This window comes from Heterodontus francisci, chromosome 33, assembly GCF_036365525.1.
Source record: "Heterodontus francisci isolate sHetFra1 chromosome 33, sHetFra1.hap1, whole genome shotgun sequence".
Classification (NCBI taxonomy): domain Eukaryota; kingdom Metazoa; phylum Chordata; class Chondrichthyes; order Heterodontiformes; family Heterodontidae; genus Heterodontus; species Heterodontus francisci.
Genome location: NC_090403.1, coordinates 59,988,240 through 60,006,702, shown reverse-complemented (window position 1 = coordinate 60,006,702; position 18,463 = coordinate 59,988,240). Strand labels below are relative to the sequence as shown.

The window sequence follows — 18,463 nt, the reverse complement described above, 5'->3', positions numbered from 1 at the left end:
CCAACACACCTGCTTCCATTTGGCGGCAGCTCTGTTGAACAATATGGAACTTCTCACTCAGGCCACCGAGCTGAATGTCCAGGGTCTTCAGATCAGCTTCACCAACAGCTCCAAACTGACTCTGATCAGCAAAGTAGAGGGATGAGGGCAGAAGTGTGGGAAATGGGCTGCACACGGTTGAAGGCCTTGTCAACCAGAGTGGGGTAGAATCCTTGGTTGAGGAAAAGGGAAAATATATCCTTGGGCTGCACAGTGGTGCAGTGGTTAGCACCACAGCCTCACAGTTGCAGCGACCTAGGTTCAGTTCTAGGTACTGTCTGTGCGGAGTTTGCAAGTTCTCCTTGTGACTGCATGGGTTTCTGCCGGGTGCTCTGTTTTATTTTCTTTTAACTCATGGCCCAGCATATCCCCCACTCTACCATTACCATCAAGCCAGGAGACCAACCCTGGTTCAATGAAGAGTGCAGGAGGGCATGCCAGGAGCAGCACCAGGCATACCTCAAAATGAGGTGTCAACCTGGTGAAGCTACAACCCAGGACTACTTGCATGCCAAACTGCGTAAGCAGCATGCGATATACAGAGCTAAGCGATCCCATAACCAACGGATCAGATCTAAGCTCTGCAGTCCTGCCACATCCAGCCTTGAATGGTGGTGGACAATTAAACAACTAACTGGAGGAGGTGGCTCCACAAATATCCCCATCCTCAATGATGGGGGAGCCCAGCACATCAGTGCGAAAGATAAGGCTGAAGCATTTGCAACAATCTTCAGCCAGAAGTGCCCAGTTGATGATCCATCTCGGCCTCCTCCTGAAGTCCCCAGCATCACAGATGCCAGACTTCAGCCAATTAGATTCACTCCACGTGATATCAAGAAACGACTGAAGGCACTGGATACTGCAAAAGCTATGGGCCCTGACAATATTCCGGCAATATTACTGAAGACCTGTGCTCCAGAACTTGCCGCACCCCTAGCCAAGCTGTTCCAGTACAGCTACAACACTGGCATCTACCCTGCAATGTGGAAAATCGCCCAGGTATGTCCTGTACACAAAAAGCAGGACAATTCCAACCCGGCCAACTACAGCCCCATTAGCCTACTCTCAATCATCAGTAAAGTGATGGAAGGTGTCATCAACAGTGCCATCAAGTGGCACTTACTTAGCAACAACCTGCTCAGTGACGCTCAATTTGGGTTCCGCCAGGGCCACTCAGCTCCTGACCTCACTACAGCCTTTGTTCAAACATGGACAAAAGAGCTGAACTCAAGAGGTGAGGTGAGAGTGACTGCCCTTGACATCAAGGCAGCATTTGACCGAGTATGGCATCAAGGAGCCCTAGCAAAACTAAGGTCAATGGGAATCAGAGGGAAAACCCTCCGCTGGCTGGAGTCATACCTAGCGCAAAGGAAAATGGTTATGGTTGTTGGAGGTCAATCATCTCAGCTCCAGGACATCACTGCAGGAGTACCTCAGGGTAGTGTCCTAGGCCCAACAATCTTCAGCAGCTTCATCAATGACATTCCTTCAATCATAAGGTCAGAAGTGGGGATGTTCCCTGATGATTGCACAATGTTCAGCACCAATCACGTCTCCTCAGATACTGAAGCAGTCCGTGTAGAAATGCAGCAAGACCTGGACAATATCCAGGCTTGGGCTGATAAGTGGTAAGTAACATTCGCGCCACACAAGTGCCAGGCAATGACCATCTCCAACAAGAGAGAATCTAACCATCTCCCCTTGACATTCAACGGCTTACCGTCGCTGAATCCCCCACTATCAACATCCTAGGGGCTACCATTGACCAGAAACTGAACTGGAGTAGCCATATAAATACCGTGGCTACAAGAGCAGGTCAGAGGCTAGGAATCCTGAGGCGAATAACTCACCTCCTGACTCCCCAAAGCCTGTCCACCATCTACAAGGCACAAGTTAGGAGTGTGATGGAATACTCTCCACTTGCCTGGATGGGTGCAGCTCCAACAACACTCAAGAAGCTCGACACCATCCAGGACAAAGCAGCCCGCTTGATTGGCACCCCATCTACAAACATTCACTCCCTCCACCACCGACGCACAGTGGCAGCAATGTGTACCATCTACAAGATGCACTGCAGCAATGCACCAAGGCTCCTTAGACAACACTTTCCAAACCCGCGACCTGTACCAACTAGAAGGACAAGGGCAGCAAATACATGGGAACACCACCACCTGCAAGTTCCCCTCCAAGTCACACACCATCCTGATTTGGAACTATATCGCCGTTCTTTCACTGTCGCTGGGTCAAAATCCTGGAACTCCCTTCCTAACAGCACTGTGGGTGTACCTACCCCACATGGACTGCAGCAATTCAAGAAGGCAGCTCACCACCACCTTCTCAAGGGCAATTAAGGATGGGCAATAAATGCTGGCCTGGCCAGCGATGCCCACATCCCATGAATGAATTTTTTTAAAACTCAGAGTGTGTAGGCCTAACATCTATCAGAACTGGTCAAGAGGTGTGGTGTTCCAGTTTCTTCCCCCAGCCAAAGACTTGCAGGTTGATAGGTAAATTGGCTATTGTAAATTGCCCCTAGTGTAGGTAGATGGTGGGGATGTGGTAGGGAATATGGGATTAATGTAGGATTAGTGTGATTGTTGGTTGGAACAGACTCGGTGGGCCGAAGGGCCTGTTTCAGTGCTGTATGACTCTATATCGAAGCACTGTTGTGGAAGGTTGCATCCTCAGAGCAGATGTGTCAGAGATGGAGAAACTGGGAGAATGGAATGGAGTCCTTACAGGAGGCAGGGTGTGAAGAAGTGTAGTCGAGGTAGCTGTGGGAGTCAGTGGGCTTATAATGAATATTAGTAGAAGAGTGGCCTCTTTCTGAGCTGTAAACTTTCAATGACTCTCTCACCACAGATACCACCACACTGGAGTGACCAGGGATCAGTGCTGGGACCCGTGTTGTTTGTAGTGTACATTAATGATTTAGATGTGAATAGAGGAGGTATGATAAGTAAGTTCGCAGATGACACAAAAATTGCTGGTGTTTTATATAGTGAGGAGGAAAGTCTTGGATTACAGGACAATATAGATGGGATGGTAAGATGGGTGGAGCTGTGGCAAATGCAATTTAATCCTGAGAAGTGTGAGGTGATGCATTTTGGGAGGACTAACAAGGCAAGGGAATATACAATGGATGATAGGACCCTAGGAAGTACAGAGGGACCTTGGCGTACTTGTCCATAGATCACTGAAGGCAGCAGCACAGGTAGATAAGGTGGTTAGGAAATGATATGGGATACTTGCCTTTATTAGCCGAGGCATACACTATAAGAGCAGGGAGGTTATGATGGAGCTGTATAAAACACTAGTTAGGCCACAGCTGGAGTACTGTGTACAGTTTTGGACACCACACTATAGGAAGGATGTGATTGTAATGGAGAGGGTGCAGAGGAGATTCACCAGGATGTTGCCTGGGCTGGAGCATTTCAGCTATGAAGAGAGACTGGAAAGGCTTGGGTTGTTTTCCTGAGAGCAGAGAAGGTTGAGGGGGGACCTGATTGAGGTATACAAAATTATGAGAGGCATTGCTAGGTTAGATAGGAAGAAACTTTTTCCCTTAGCGGAGGTGTCACTAACCAGGGGACATAGATTTAAGGTAAGGGGCAGGAGGTTTAGAGGGGATTTGAGGAAAAAAAATTTCCCCCAGAGGGTGGTTGGAATCTGGAACACACTGCCTGAAGGGGTGGTAGAGGCAGGAACCCTCACAACATTTAAGAAGTATTTAGATGAGCACCTGGAACGCCATAGCATACAAGGCTAAGGGCCAAGTGCTGGAAAATGGGATTAGAATAGTTAGGTGCCTGATGGCCGGCACAGAAACGATGGGCCGAAGGGACTGTTTTTGTGCTGTATAACTCTGACTTTTGGCGTATTTCCAGCACTTCCTGTTTTTATAACCAGTAGGCTGATCTGTACCAGATGGATATGTTTGTGATTGGGTGGTTGAAGTGTCAATCAGCAGTATGTGTCCGGCCCTGCCAGCTTTGGCCTTTGATTGGATAAGGCAAATGTCAATCAGCAGTGGACAGAGCGTAATGGCGCTAATCGGTGTGTGGGCCGCGGTGATGTTTTGGGCCTCGGGTTGTGTTGAGTGTCACTTTCAGACATTGGTTCATCTGCAGCCGGCCGTGAAGGACGAGGTGCAGACAAAGGCTGTGCGGGAGTTGCTGCATCGCCTGCTCGGCCCCCGAGCCAGGGATTTCCTGCTGACGGTGAACCGGTCGATGCCTGGCGCCGAGGACCGGCTTTGGGACCGGTTTGAACTGCGGTCGCTGCCAGATGGCCGGGTTTCCGTCCTGGGAAGCACCGGCGTGGCCGCAGCCACTGGACTCTACCGGTATCTGAGCTCCTTCTGCGGCTGTCACATATCCTGGTCCGGGGATCAGCTCAAAATTCCCTCGCCGTTGCCTCGGGTTCACAGACCGGTTCGAGTCACCTCACCCAACAGGTAATAAAGAGAAGGACAGGTACAGCACGGGGTTAGATACAGAGTAAAGCTCCCTCTACACTGTCCCCATCAAACACTCCCAGGACAGGTACAGCACGGGGGTTAGATCCCTCTGTGCCATAAAATGCCCTCTGTGCCATTCCAATCAGCGCGGAGGGGTTTCCTGTACGGGTTGCTCCTGCACACTCTCCACTTCCTCGCCGTCGTCAGCCGGCCGGACACGCCCTAGCGGTCCACGTTGCCATCTGGCGGCGAGGGGAAACCCCGATGGAGGTCTCTCTACATGGGAGTCTTCCCCCTTTACATTGGGGACCTGGGGTGGAGGGTGTTAGAACATAGAACAGTACAGCACAGTACAGGCCCTTCAGCCCACGATGTTGTGCCAAACCTTTAACCTACTCTAAGATCAAACTGACTACCTACCCTTCATTCTACTATCGTCCATGTACCTATCCAAGAGTCGCTTAAATGTCCCTAATGTATCTGCTTCTACTACCACCACTGGCAGCGCATTCCACGCACCCACCACTTTCTGTGTAAAGAACCTACCTCTGACATCTCCCCGAAACCTTCCTCCAATCACCTTAAAATTATGCCCCCTGGTGATAGATCTTTCAGCCCTGGGAAAAAGTCTCTGGCTATCCCTCTATCTATGCCTCTCATCATCTTGTACCCCTCTATCTAGTCACCTCTCGTCCTTCTTCGCTCCAATGAGAAAAGCCCTAGCTCCCTCAACCTTTCTTCGTAAGACATGCCCTCCAGTCCAGGCAGCATCCTGGTAAATCTCCTCTGCACCCTCTCCAAAGCTTCCACATCCTTCCTATAATGAGGCGACCAGAACTGAACACAATATTCCAAGTGTGGTCTAACCAGGGCCTTATAGAGCTGCAGCATAACCTCGTGGCTCTTAAACTCAATCCCCCTGTTAATGAAAGCCAACACACCATACGCCTTCTTAACAACCCTATCAACTTGGGTGGCAACTTTGAGGGATCTATGGACGTGGACCCCAAGATCCCTCTGTTCCTCCACACTGCCAAGAATCCTATCTTTAAGCCTGTATTCTGCATTCAAATTTGACCTTCCAAAATGAATCACTTCACACTTTTCCAGGTTGAACTCCATCTGCCACTTCTCAGCCCAGCTCTGCATCCTGTCAATGTCCCGTTGCAACCGACAACAGCCTTCCACACTATCCACAACTCCAGCAACCTTCGTGTCATCGGCAAACTTGCTAACCCAGTCTTCCATTTCCTCATCCAAGTCATTTATAAAAATCACAAAGCGCACACGTCCCAGAACAGATCCCTGCGGAGCACCACTGGTCAACGAGCTCCATGCTGAATACTTTCCATCGACTGCCACCCTCTGTCTTCTATGGGCCAGCCAATTTTGTATCCAGACAGCCTACTTTTCCTGTATCCCATGCCTCCTCGCTTTCTGAATGAGCCTACCATGGGGAACCTTATCAAACGCCTTGCTAAAATCCATATACACCACATCCACTGCTCTTCCTTCATCAATGTGTTTTGTCACATCCTCAAAGAATTCAATATGGCTTGTGAGGCATGACCTGCCCCTCACAAAGCCATGCTGACTATCTCTAATCAAACTATGCTTTTCCAAATAATCATAAATCCTGTCTCCCAGAATCCTCTCCAATAATTTGCCCACCACCGACGTAAGACTGACTGGTCTGTAATTCCCAGGGTTATCCCTATTCCCTTTCTTGAACAAGGGAATAACATTTGCCACCCTCCAAAGGTCAGGGAGTTGTGTTGCACAGGGCAGTCCCGTGCAATAGATTTTTAAGTAGGTTCACGGACTCCCAGGCCGCCTGTACTTTCTGCGGCCTGGACGAGTCCGTGTTCCATGTATATACGGAGTGTGTGAGGTTGCAGCCCCTCTTTAAGTATTTGAAGGGGCTGCTCCTCAAGTTCTGCCTGCACTTCAGTCCCACGCTCCTGATCTTTGGGCACCAGGTGCGGAGGGGCATGTGCCGGGAGGAGGATCTCCTCGTCGGTCTGTTCCTGGGCCTGGCTAAGGTGGCAATTCACAGGTCCAGGCTGCGGGCCGTCGGGGAGTCCGTCCTCCCCGATTGCCTGCCCCTCTTCCGCGGTTACGTTTGCACCCAGGTGTCCCTGGAGAAGGAGCATGCTGTGTCCGCCGGCACGCTTGAGGCCTTCCGCGACTGGTGGGCACTGCAGGGACTGGAGTGCATTGTCGAAGCCGAGAATGGCATTTTAATTTGAGTTTTTGTTTATTTCTGGTTTTAATAAAGTTATTTTAAATATATAAGTATGTTTATAAAGGGGGCCTGAGGAATAAAGGCCCCCTCGACGTAAAATATATAAAAGGGGCCTGGGGTATAAAGGCCACCTTATAAAAAAGAAAAAATAAATTTAAAAAAAACACAAAAAAAACGGGGTTACTTACAGGGTAAAGCTCCCTCTACACTGTCCCCATCAAACACTCCCAGGACAGGTACAGTACGGGGGTTAGTACAGAGTAAAGCTTCCTCTACACTGTCCCCATCAAACACTCCCAGAATAAAAAACGGGCTTAGATACAAAGTAAAACTCTCTCTACACTGTCCCCCATCAAACACTCCAAGAAAAAAGAAAAAAAAACATGGTTAGATACAGAGTAAAGCTCCATCTACAAAAAAAAACGGGGTTAGATACTGTCCCATTAAACACTTCCAGGGCCTGTACCCTCATGGCCCGGCATATCCCCCACTCGACCAGTACCATCAAGCCAGGAGACCAACTCTGGTTCAATGAAGAATGCAGAAGTGCAAGCCAGGAGCAGCACCAGGCATACCACAAAACGGAGGTGTCAACCTGGTGAAGCTACAACACAGGACTGTCTGCGTGCCAAAGTGCGTAAGCAACATGCGATAGACAGAGCGAAGCGATCCCATAACCAAAGGATCAGATCGAAGCTCTGCAGTCCTGCCACATCCAGTCATGAATGGTGGTCGACAATCAAACAACTAACTGGAGGAATAAAAGCAAAATACTGCGGATGCTGGAAATCTGAAACAAAAACAAGAAATGCTGGATTCACTCAGCAGGTCTGGCAGCATCTGTGGAAAGAGAAGCAGAGTTAACGTTTCGGGTCAATGACCCTTCTTCGGAACAGTTCCGAAGAAGGGTCATTGACCCGAAACGTTAACTCTGCTTCTCTTTCCACAGATGCTGCCAGACCTGCTGAGTGAATCCAACTAACTGGAGGAGGTGGCTCCACCAATATCCCTATCCTCAATGATGGGGGAGCCCAGCACATCTGTGCGAAAGATGAGGCTGAAGCATTTGCAACAATCTTCAGCCAGAAGTGCCCAGTTGATGATCCATCTCGGCCTCATCCTGAAGTCCCCAGCATCACAGCTGCCAGATCTCAGCCAATTCGATTCACTCCGCGTGATATCAAGTAACGACTGAAGGCACTGGATACTGCAAAGGCTACGGGCACTGACAATATTGCGGCAATAGTACTGAAGATCTGTGCTCCAGAACTTGCTGCGCCCCTCGCCAAGCTGTTGCAGTACAGCTACAACACTGGCATCCACCCTGCAAGGTGGAAAATTGCCCAGGTATGTCCTGTACACAAAAAGCAGGACAAGTCCTACCCGGCCAATTACTGCCCCATCAGCCTACTCTCAATCATCAGCAAAGTGATGGAAGGTGTCATCAACAGTGCCATCAAGCAGTACTTGCTTAGCAATAACCTGCTCAGTGACGCTCAGTTTTGGTTCTGCCAGGGCCACTCAGCTCCTGACCTCATTACAGCCTTGGTTCAAACATGGACAAGAGAGCTGAACTCAAGAGGTGAGGTGAGAGTGACTGCCCTTGACATCAATGGGAATCAGGGGGAAAACTCTCCGCTGGTTAGAGTCATACCTAGCGCAAAGAAAGATGGTTGTTGGAGGTCAATCATCTCAGCTCCAGGACATCACTGCAGGAGTTCCTCAGGGTAGTGTCCTAGGCCCAACCATCTTCAACTGCTTCATCAATGACCTTCAATCATCAGGTCAGAACTGGGGATGTTCGCTGATGTCCTAGAAGGACAATGTTCAGCACCATTCGCGACTCCTCAGATACTGAAGCAGTCCTTGTAGAAATGCAGCAAGAGCTGGACAGTATGTTTGGGCTGATAAGTGGTAAGTAACATTTGCGCCACACAAGTGCCAGGCAATGACCATCTCCAACAAGAGAGAATCTAACCATCTTCCCTTGACATTCAATGGCACTACCATCGCTGAATCCCCCAATATCAACATCCTGGGGGTTACCATTGACCAGAAACTGAACTGGAGTAACCATATAAATACCGTGGCTACAAGAGCAAGTCAGAGGTGAAGAATCCTGCGGCGAGTAACTCACCTCCTGACTTCCCAAAGCCTGTCCACCATCTACAAGGCACAAGTCAGGAGTGTGATGGAATACTCTCCACTTGCCTGGATGGGAGCAGCTCCAACAACACTCAAAAGGCTCGACACCATCCAGGACAAAGCAGCCTGCTTGATTGGCACCCCATCCACAAACATTCACTCCCTTCACTACCGATGCACACTGGCAGCAGTGTGTCCCATCTACAAGATGCACTGCAGCAATGCACCAAGGCTCCTTAGCACCTTCCAAACATACGACCCATACCACCTAGAAGGACAAGGGCAGCAAATGCATGGAAACACCACCACCTACAACTTCCCCTTCAAGCCACACACCATCCTGACTTGGAACTATATCGCTGTTGCTTCACTGTCGCTGGGTCAAAATCCTGTAACTATCTTCCTAACAGCACAGTGGGTGTACCTACCCCACATGGACTGCAGCGGTTCAAAAATGTGACTCACCACCACCTTCTCAAGGGCAATTAGGGATGGGCAATAAATGCTGTCCTGGCCAGTGATGTCTACATCCCATGAACAAATAAAAAAAAACAGCCCATTGTTCCGTTACAATTTTGTCTGCAAATCTTTCATTCCAATTTACCTGGGCCAGATCCATTCTCACCCCACTGAAGTTGGCCCTCCCCAATTAATTATTTTTATTCTGGGTTGTTCCTTGTCCTTTTCCATAGCCAACTTAAACCTTATGAAACTGTGATCACTGTTCCCTAAAATGTTCCCCTACTAATCCTTGATCCACTTGGCCCACCTCATTCCTCAGAACCAGATCCAGCAATGCCTCCTTCCTCATTGGACTGGAAATATATTAATGACCTGGATCTTGGTGTACAGCGCACAATTTCAAAATTTGTAGATGATACAAAACGTGGAAGTATTATGAACTGTAAGGAGGATAGTGTAGCACGTCAAAGGACATAAATAGGTTGGTGGGATGGGCAGGCGAGTGGAAGATGAAATTTAATGTGGAGAAGTGTGAAGTGATTCATTTTGGTTGAAAGAACACAGAGAGACGATATAAAATAAAGGGTACAATTCTAAACGGGTTCAGGAACTGAGGGACCTGGGTGTATATGTGCATAAATTATTGAAGGTGGCAGGACAAGTTGAGAGGGCAGTTAATAAAGCATACAGCATCCTAGGCTTTATCAATAGGATAATAGAGTACAAAAGCCAGGAAGTTATGTTAAACTTTTATAAAACACTGTTTCGGCCTCAGCTGGAATATTGTGTCCAGTTCTGGGCACCACACTTTAGGAAGGATGTGAAGCTGTTAAGAGAGGGTGCAGAAAAGATTCACAAGACTGGCTGCAGGGATGAAGAACTTCAGTTACATAGTTAGATTGGAGAAGTTGGTACTGTTTTCCTTGGAGAAGAGAAAGTTGAGAGATTTGATAGAGGTATTCAAAATCATAGAGGGAGAAACTGTTCCTATTGGTGGAAGGATTGAGAACCAGAGGGCACAGATTTAAAGTAATTGGCAAAGGAAGCAATTGTGACATGTGGAAAAAAATTTTCACGCAGCAAGCGATTAGGATCTGGAATGCACAACCTGAGAGTCTGGTGGAGGCAGGTTCAATCGAGGCATTCAAGGGGGAATTGGATTATTATCTGAAAAGGAAGAATATACAGGGCTATGGGGAGAAGGCGAGCAAGTGGCATTAGTAGAATTGCTCCTGCAGAGAGTCTACACAGGCACGATGGGCCAAATGGCCTCCTATGCTGCAACCTTTCTATGATTCTGTGATGTAGAAAATTCTCCTGAACACTCTTGAGAAACTCTAGTCCCTCTCTGCTCTTTACACTATTATGATCCCAACTATATACCGCTCTAGCCCTGCAGCCTTGCAAGTGTATTTTCCTCAAGTGCCCATCCAATTTCCTTTTGAAATCATTAATCGTCTTTGTTTCCATCATCCTCATAGGCAGCGAATGCCAGGTCATTACCACTCACTGTGTGAAAAAAAAGTTCTTCCTCACATTCCCTTCTGCATCTCATGCCCAAAACCTTAAATCTGTGTCCCCAACTCCTTTTACCATCAGCTAATGGGGACACCTTTTCTTTGTCTACCTAATTTAAACCTGTCAATCTTGTATACTGCTATCAAATCTCCCTTCAATTTCCTTTGCTCCAAGGAGAACAACCCCTGCTTCTCCAATCTAACCTTGTAAAGCCATCATGCCTGGAACTATTTTGGTAAATCTCCTTTGCACCTTCCCAAGGACCCTTGCATTCTTCCTAAAGTGTGGTGACCAGAACTGGGTGCAATACTCTAGTTATGGCCTAACCAGAGCTTTATAAAGGTACAGCATAACTTCTCTGCTTTTATACACAGTACCTCAATTTATGAATCTGAAGATCCCATATGCGTTGCTAATTACCCTCTCAATATGTCCTGCTACCTGTAAAGATCTATGCCCATGAACCCCCAGGTCCCTCTGTTACTGCACACTCTTTAGAACTGTGTCATTAAGTCTGTATTGCCTCTCCCTATCCCTTCTGCCAAAATGCATCACCTCTCACTTCTCTTTATTAAATTCCATCTGCCACTTGTCTGCCCATTCTGGTAGCCTATATCCTGTTGCAGTCGATTGGTTCATCTCAGGTAGATGGAAGGATGCCAATGACAACTGATACAACCTCACTGTTTGCCACTCCTCCAGTTTTGAATCATTGGGAAATTTTACTCTATTCCGCTATCCAAGCCATTTTTTTATATAAGAGCAGTAATCCTAGCAGTGACCCTTGGAGAATACCACTGTTTACCATCGTCCAATCTGAAAAACAACCATTTACCTTGACTCGCTGTTTTCTGTCCTTAAGCCAAATTTTTTAATCCAAGCTGACACTGACCCTCCTATTCCATGAGCCTCAATTTTGTTAACCAGCCTTTTGTGTTGTATTTTGTCAAATAATTAATGCCACTCTCCCAATGTGTAATATCCACCTCCCCCAATGGTTCCAGATGTTAATTGTATGCAGATGGTGGGCATTATTTGGGGTTTCACTTGAGCACATATAGATTGACACAGATTAAAGCAGTAGTTGTTGGGTTAGGAAGTGTATGATTGTAATGTGTAATTGTGTAAATAAATACAAAAGTGTGTAAAGATTGTCTCCAGTTCTATCTTTCAACTGGCTTTCTGGAATAGAGGGACTTCTCTTGTGTGGATGGGAGGAGCTGGTTGTTCTCCTTGGAGAAGAGAAGGTTTGAGAGGAGATTTGATAGAGCAGTTCAATAGCATGAGGGGTCTAGGCAGATTAGATAGAGAGAATCTGTTCCCATTGATTGAAGGGTTGAGAACCAGAGGACACATTTAAAGTGATTGAAAGAAGAACCAAAGGCGGCATGAGGAAAAATGTTTTTTTACACAGCGAGTGGTTATGATCTGGAATGCCTCGCCCAGCAGGCAATATTTCCTTCATCCAGTGGGTAATGCACTCCTATCCCAGCAGTTAATCCAAATGGCCTCCTCCTATGCTGTAACCATTCATCATATCAAGCCCATGCTGGCTCTCTGCAAGAGCAATTTAGCTAGTCTCACTAACCCTCCCTTTTCCCGTAGCTCTGCAGTTTTTTTCCCTTCAGGTGCTTGTCCATTTCCTTTTTGAAAGCCACAGTTGAATCTGCTTACACCACACTCTCGGGCAGTGCATTCCAGGTCCTAACTACTTGCTGTGAAAAAATAATTTTCCTCATGTCGCCTTTGGTTCTTTTGCCATTCACTTTAAATTGGTGTCCTCTGGTTCTCGATCCTACCGCCAGTGGCAACAGTTTCTCTATCCAGTCTAGACCCCTCATGATTTTTTGAACACCCTGATCAAATCTTCTCTCAACTTTTTCAAAGAACAAGCCCAGCTTCTCCAATCCATGTAACAGAAGTCCCTCATCCCTGGTGTTCCATCCCAGAAAGCCAGTTGGTGAAAGACAGAACTGGAGCCAATCTTTATACACTCATATTCATTCACAAAATTACATATCACAAGCACATACTTCCTAACCCAACAACTACAGTTTTAAAATAAAAACAAAAATGCTGGAAATACTCAGCAGGTCTGGCAGCATCTGTGGAGAGAGAAGCAGCGTTAACATTTCAGGTCAGTCACCTTTCATCAGAACCACTGTTTTAATATGTGTCTATCTATATGTACTCAGTTAATGCCCACTACCTGCAAATAAACACAATTAATATACAAATAACACCTGGAACCATTCTCGTGAATCTTTTCTCCACCCTCTGCAAAGCCTTCACATCCTTCCTGAAGTGTTTTTTTTAATTTATGGGATGTGGGTGTCACTGGCCAGGACAGCATTTATTGCCCATCCCTAATTGCCCTCAAGAAGGTGATGGTGAGCCGCCGCCATGAACTGCTGCAGTCCGTGTGGGGTAATTACACCACAGTGCTGTTAGGAAGGGAGTTCCAGAATTCAATACAATGCTCCAGTTAAGGCTAAACTAGTGTTTTATAAAGGTTCATCTTAACTTCCTTGCTTTTGTACTCTATGCATCTGTTTATAAAGCCCAGGATCCCATTTGCCTCTTTAACCTGCCCTGCCATGTAAACAATTTGTGCACATATACCCCAAAGTGTATGTTCCTGCACCCCCTCTAGAACTGTACCCTTTAGTTTATACTGTCTCATTGTTCCTCCCACCAAAATGCACTAATTCGCACTTAGAGTCATTTCCCAGAATCACAGAATAATACAGTGCAGAAGAGGCCCTTCGGCCCATCGAGTCTGCACCAATGCATTAAAGACACCTGACCTGTCTACCTAATCCCATTTGCCAGCACTTGGCCCATAGCCTTGAATGTTATGACGTGCCAAGTGCTCATCCAGGTACTTTTTAAAGGATGTAAGGCAACCTGCCTCTACCACCCTTCCAGGCAGTGCATTCCAGACTGTCACCACCCTCTGGGTAAAAAAGTTCTTCCTCAAATCCCCCTTAAACCTCCTGCCCCTCATCTTAAACTTGTGTCCCCTCGTAACTGACCCTTCAACTAAGGGGAACAGCTGCTCCCTATCCACCCTGTCCATGCCCCTCATAATCTTATACACCTCGATCAGGTCACCCCTCAGTCTTCTCTGCTCCAGCGAAAACAAACCAAGCCTATCCAACCTCTCTTTATAGCTTAAATGTTCCATCCCAGGCAACATCCTGGTGAATCGCCTCTGCACCCCCTCCAATGCAATCACATCCTTCCTATAATGTGGCGACCAGAATTGCACACAGTACTCCAGCTGTGGCCTTACCAAAGTTCTATACAACTCCAACATGACCTCCCTGCTTTTGTAATCTGTGCTCCGATTGCCGTTTTCACCACCCTATTAACCTGCCTTTCTGCCTTCAGAGATCTGGAACATAGAACTTAGAACAGTACAGCACAGTACAGGCCCTTTGGCCCACGATGTTGTGCCGACCCTTTAACCTACTCTAAGATCAAACTACCTACATACCCTTCATTCTACTATCATCCATGTACTTATCCAAGAGTCGCTTAAATGTCCCTAATGTATCTGCTTCTACTACCACTGCTGGCAGTGCATTCCACGCACGCACCACTCTCTGTGTAATGAACCTACCTCTGACATCTCCCCTAAACCTTCCTCCAATCACCTTAAAAGTATGCCCCCTGGGAAAAGGTCTCTGGCTATCCACTCTATCTATGCCTCTCATCATCTTGTACATCTCTATCAAGTCACCTCTCATCCTCCTTCAAACCAATGAGAAAAGCCCTAGCTCCCTCAACCTTTCTTCGTAAGACATGCCCTCCAGTCCAGGCAGCATCCTGGTAAATCTCCTCTGCACCCTCTCTAAAGCTTCCACATCCTTCCTATAATGAGGCAACCAGAACTGAACACAATATTCCAAGTGTGGTCGAACCAGGGCTTTACAGAGCTGCAGCATAACCTCGCGGCTCTTAAACTCAATCCCCCTGTTAATGAAAGCCAACACCCCATACGCCTTCTTAACAACCCTATCAACTTGGGTGGCAACTTTGAGGGATCTATGGACATGGACCCCAAGATCCCTCTGTTCCTCCACACTGCCAAGAATCCTGTCTTTAAGCCTGTATTCTGCATTCAAATTCGACCTTCCAAAATGAATCACTTCACACTTTTCCAGGTTGAACTCCATCTGCCACTTCTCAGCCCAGCTCTGCATCCTGTCAATGTCCCGTTGCAACCTACAACAGCCTTCCACACTATCCACAACTCCAGCAACCTTTGTGTCATCGGCAAACTTACTAACCAAGTCTTCCACTTCCTCATCCAAGTCATTTATAAAAATCACAAAGCGCAGAGGTCCCAGAACAGATCCCTGCGGAACACCACTGGTCACCGAGCTCCAGGCTGAATACTTTACATCTACTACCACCCTCTGTCTTCTATGGGCCAGCCAATTCTGTATCCAGACAGCCAAATTTCCCTGTATCCCATGTCTCCTTACTTTCTGAATGAGCCTACCGTGGGGAACCTTATCAAACGCCTTGCTAAAATCCATATACACCACATCCACTGCTCTTCCTTCATCAATGTGTTTTGTCACATCTTCAAAGAATTCAATAAGGCTGGTGAGGCATGCCCCTCACAAAGTCATGCTGACTGTCTCTAATCAAACCATGCTTTTCCAAATAATCATAAATCCTGTCTCTCAGAATCTTCTCCAATAATTTGCCCACTACCGACGTAAGACTGACTGGTCTATAATTCCCAGGGTTATCCCTATTCCCTTTCTTGAACAAGGGAATAACATTTGCCACCCTCCAATCATCTGGTACTACTCCAGTGGACAGTGAGGACGCAAAGATCATCGCCAAAGGCGCAGCAATCTCTTCCCTCGCTTCCCTTAATATGCTTGGGTATATCCCGTCTGGCCCCGGGGACCTATCTATCCTCATGTCTTTCAAAATTTCCAGCACATCCTCCTTCTTAACATCAACCTGTTCGAGCATATCAGCCTGTTTCACGCTGTCCTCACAAATGTCCAGGTCCCTCTCACTAGTGAATACTGAAGCAAAGTATTCATTAAGGACCTCCCCTACCTCCTCCGACTCCAGGCACAAGTTCCCTCCACTATCCCTGATCGGCCCTACCCTCACTCTGGCCATCCTCTTGTTCCTCACATAAGTGTAGAATGCCTTGGGATTTTCCTTAATTCTACCCGCCAAGACTTTTTCATGTCCCCTTCTAGCTCTCCCAAGTCCATTCTTCAGTTCCTTCCTGGCTACCTTGTAACCCCCTAGAGCCCTGTCTGATCCTTGCTTCCTCAACCTTAAGTAAGCTTCCTTCTTCCTCTTGACTAGCTGTTCCACATCTCTTGTCATCCAAGGTTCCTTCACCCTACCATCCCTTCCTTGCCTCATCGGGACAAACCTATCCAGCAGTCGCAGCAAGTGCTCCCTAAACAACCTCCACATTTCTGTCGTGCATTTCCCTGAGAACATCTGTTCCCAATTTAAGCTCCCCAGTTCCTGCCTAATAGCATTGTAATTCCCCCTCCCCCAATTAAATATTTTCCCATCCCGTCTGCTCCTATCCCTCTCCATGACTATAGTAAAGGTCAGGGAGTTGTGATCACTATCACCGAAATGCTCTCCCACCGAGAGATCTGCCACCTGGCCTGGTTCGTTGCCAAGCACCAAATCCAATACAGCCTCCCCTCTAGTCGGCCTATCTACATATTGAGTCAGGAAACCTTCCTGGACAGACCTGAAAAAATCTGCTCCATCCAAACTATTTGCACTAATCAGGTTCCAATCAATATTAGGGAAGTTGAAGTCACCCATGACAACAACCCTGTTACTTCTGCACCTTTCCAAAATCTGCCTCCCAATCTGTTCCTCCGTGTCTCTGTTGCTATTGGGGGGTCTATAGAAAACTCCCAATAAAGTGACTGCTCCTTTCCTGTTTCTGACTTCCACCCATAATGACTCAGTAGACAAACCCTCCTCGACGACCTCCCTTTCTGCAGCTGTGATACTATCCCTGATTAGCAATGCCACTCCCCCACCTCTTTTACCTCCCTCCCTATTCCTTTTGAAACATCTAAACCCCATCCAACATCCATTCCTGCCCCTGTGATATCCACGTCTCCGTAATGGCCACAACATCGTAGCTCCAAGTACTGATCCATGCTCTAAGTTCATCACCCTTATACCTGACACTTCTTGCGTTAAAATAGACACACTTCAACCCATCATACTGGCTGCAACTTTGCCCTGTCAGCTGTCTAACCTTCCTCGCAGACTCTCTGCACTCTGTATCTGCCTGTTCAACAGCTACCCCATCCACTGATCCGTAGCTCCGGTTCCCATCCCCCTGCCAAAGATCTATGGACAAACACACTAAGGTCCCTCTGTTCATCGGAACTTCCCAGTGTCAGGCTATTCATTTAATACTTCCATGTCACATTACTCCTTCCAAAGTGTATCACCTCACACTTCTTAGCGTTAAATTCCATCTGCCACTTTTCTGCCCAATTGACCATCCCGTCTATATCTTCCTGTAACCCAAGACACTCAATCTCACTGATAACCACTCGGCCAATATTTGTGTCATCCGCCAACTTACTGATCCTACCCCCCACATAGTCATCTATGTTGTTTATATAAATGACAAACAATCGGGGACCCAGCACAGATCTCTGTGGTACACCACTGGACACTGGCTTCCAGTCACTAAAACAGCCATCTGTCATCACTCTCTGTCTCCTATAGCTAAGCCAATTTTGAATCAATCTCATCAAGTTACCCTGTATCCCATGTGCATTTGCTTTCTTGATAAGTCTCCCATGTGGGACCTTGTCAAAGGCTTTGCTGAAATCCATGTAAACTACATCAACTGCACTACCCTCATCTACACACCTGGTCACATGCTCAAAAAATTCAATCAAATTTGTTAGGCATGACCTCCCTCTGACAAAGCCATGCTGACTAGTCCTAATCAAATTTTGCCTCTTCAAGTGGAGATAGATTCTCTCCTTCAGAATTTTCTCCAATAGTTTCCCTACCACTGACGTGAGACTTACTGGTCTGTAGTTCCCTGGCTTATCTCTACAACCTTTCTTAAATAGTGGGACCACATTAGCTGTTCTCCAGTCCTCTGGCACCTCCCCCATGGCCAGAGAGGAATTAATAATTTGGGTCAGAGCGCCTGCAATCTCCACCCTCACCTCCCACAGCATCCTGGGACACAAATCGTCCAGACCTGGAGATCTGCCCACTTTTAAGCCTGCCAAAACCTCCAATACCTTGTCATTTCCTATGACAATTTGCGCAGGAACATCACAGTCTCTCTCTCTGAGTTCCATTCCTACATCCTCATTCTCTTGGGTGAAGACAGATGTGAAATATTCGTTCAACACCCTACCAATGTCCTCTAGCTCCACCCACAGATTTCCCCCTTGGTCCCTAATGGGTCCTACTCTTTCCCTGGTTATCCTCTTCCCATTGATATACTTATGGAATATCTTGGGATTTTCCCTACTTTTACCGGCCAGAGCTTTCTCATATCCCCTCTTTGCTCTCCTAATTGCTTTCTTAAGCTCCAT

The 18,463-nt window shown here is 47.2% G+C and overlaps 1 protein-coding gene across 1 annotated transcript in view; it reads left to right on the top strand.

Annotated features, from left to right (window-relative positions):
• The first annotated feature begins 4,050 nt into the window (after positions 1-4,050).
• Positions 4,051-18,463, top strand: part of naglu (N-acetylglucosaminidase, alpha) — a 78,137-nt gene continuing 63,724 nt past the window's right edge. Inside the window, exon 1 of the mRNA XM_068013046.1 lies at positions 4,051-4,495. Within this exon, the coding sequence (XP_067869147.1) occupies positions 4,056-4,495 (440 nt within the window). The 5' untranslated portion in view covers positions 4,051-4,055. The remainder of the gene's footprint in view (positions 4,496-18,463) is intronic.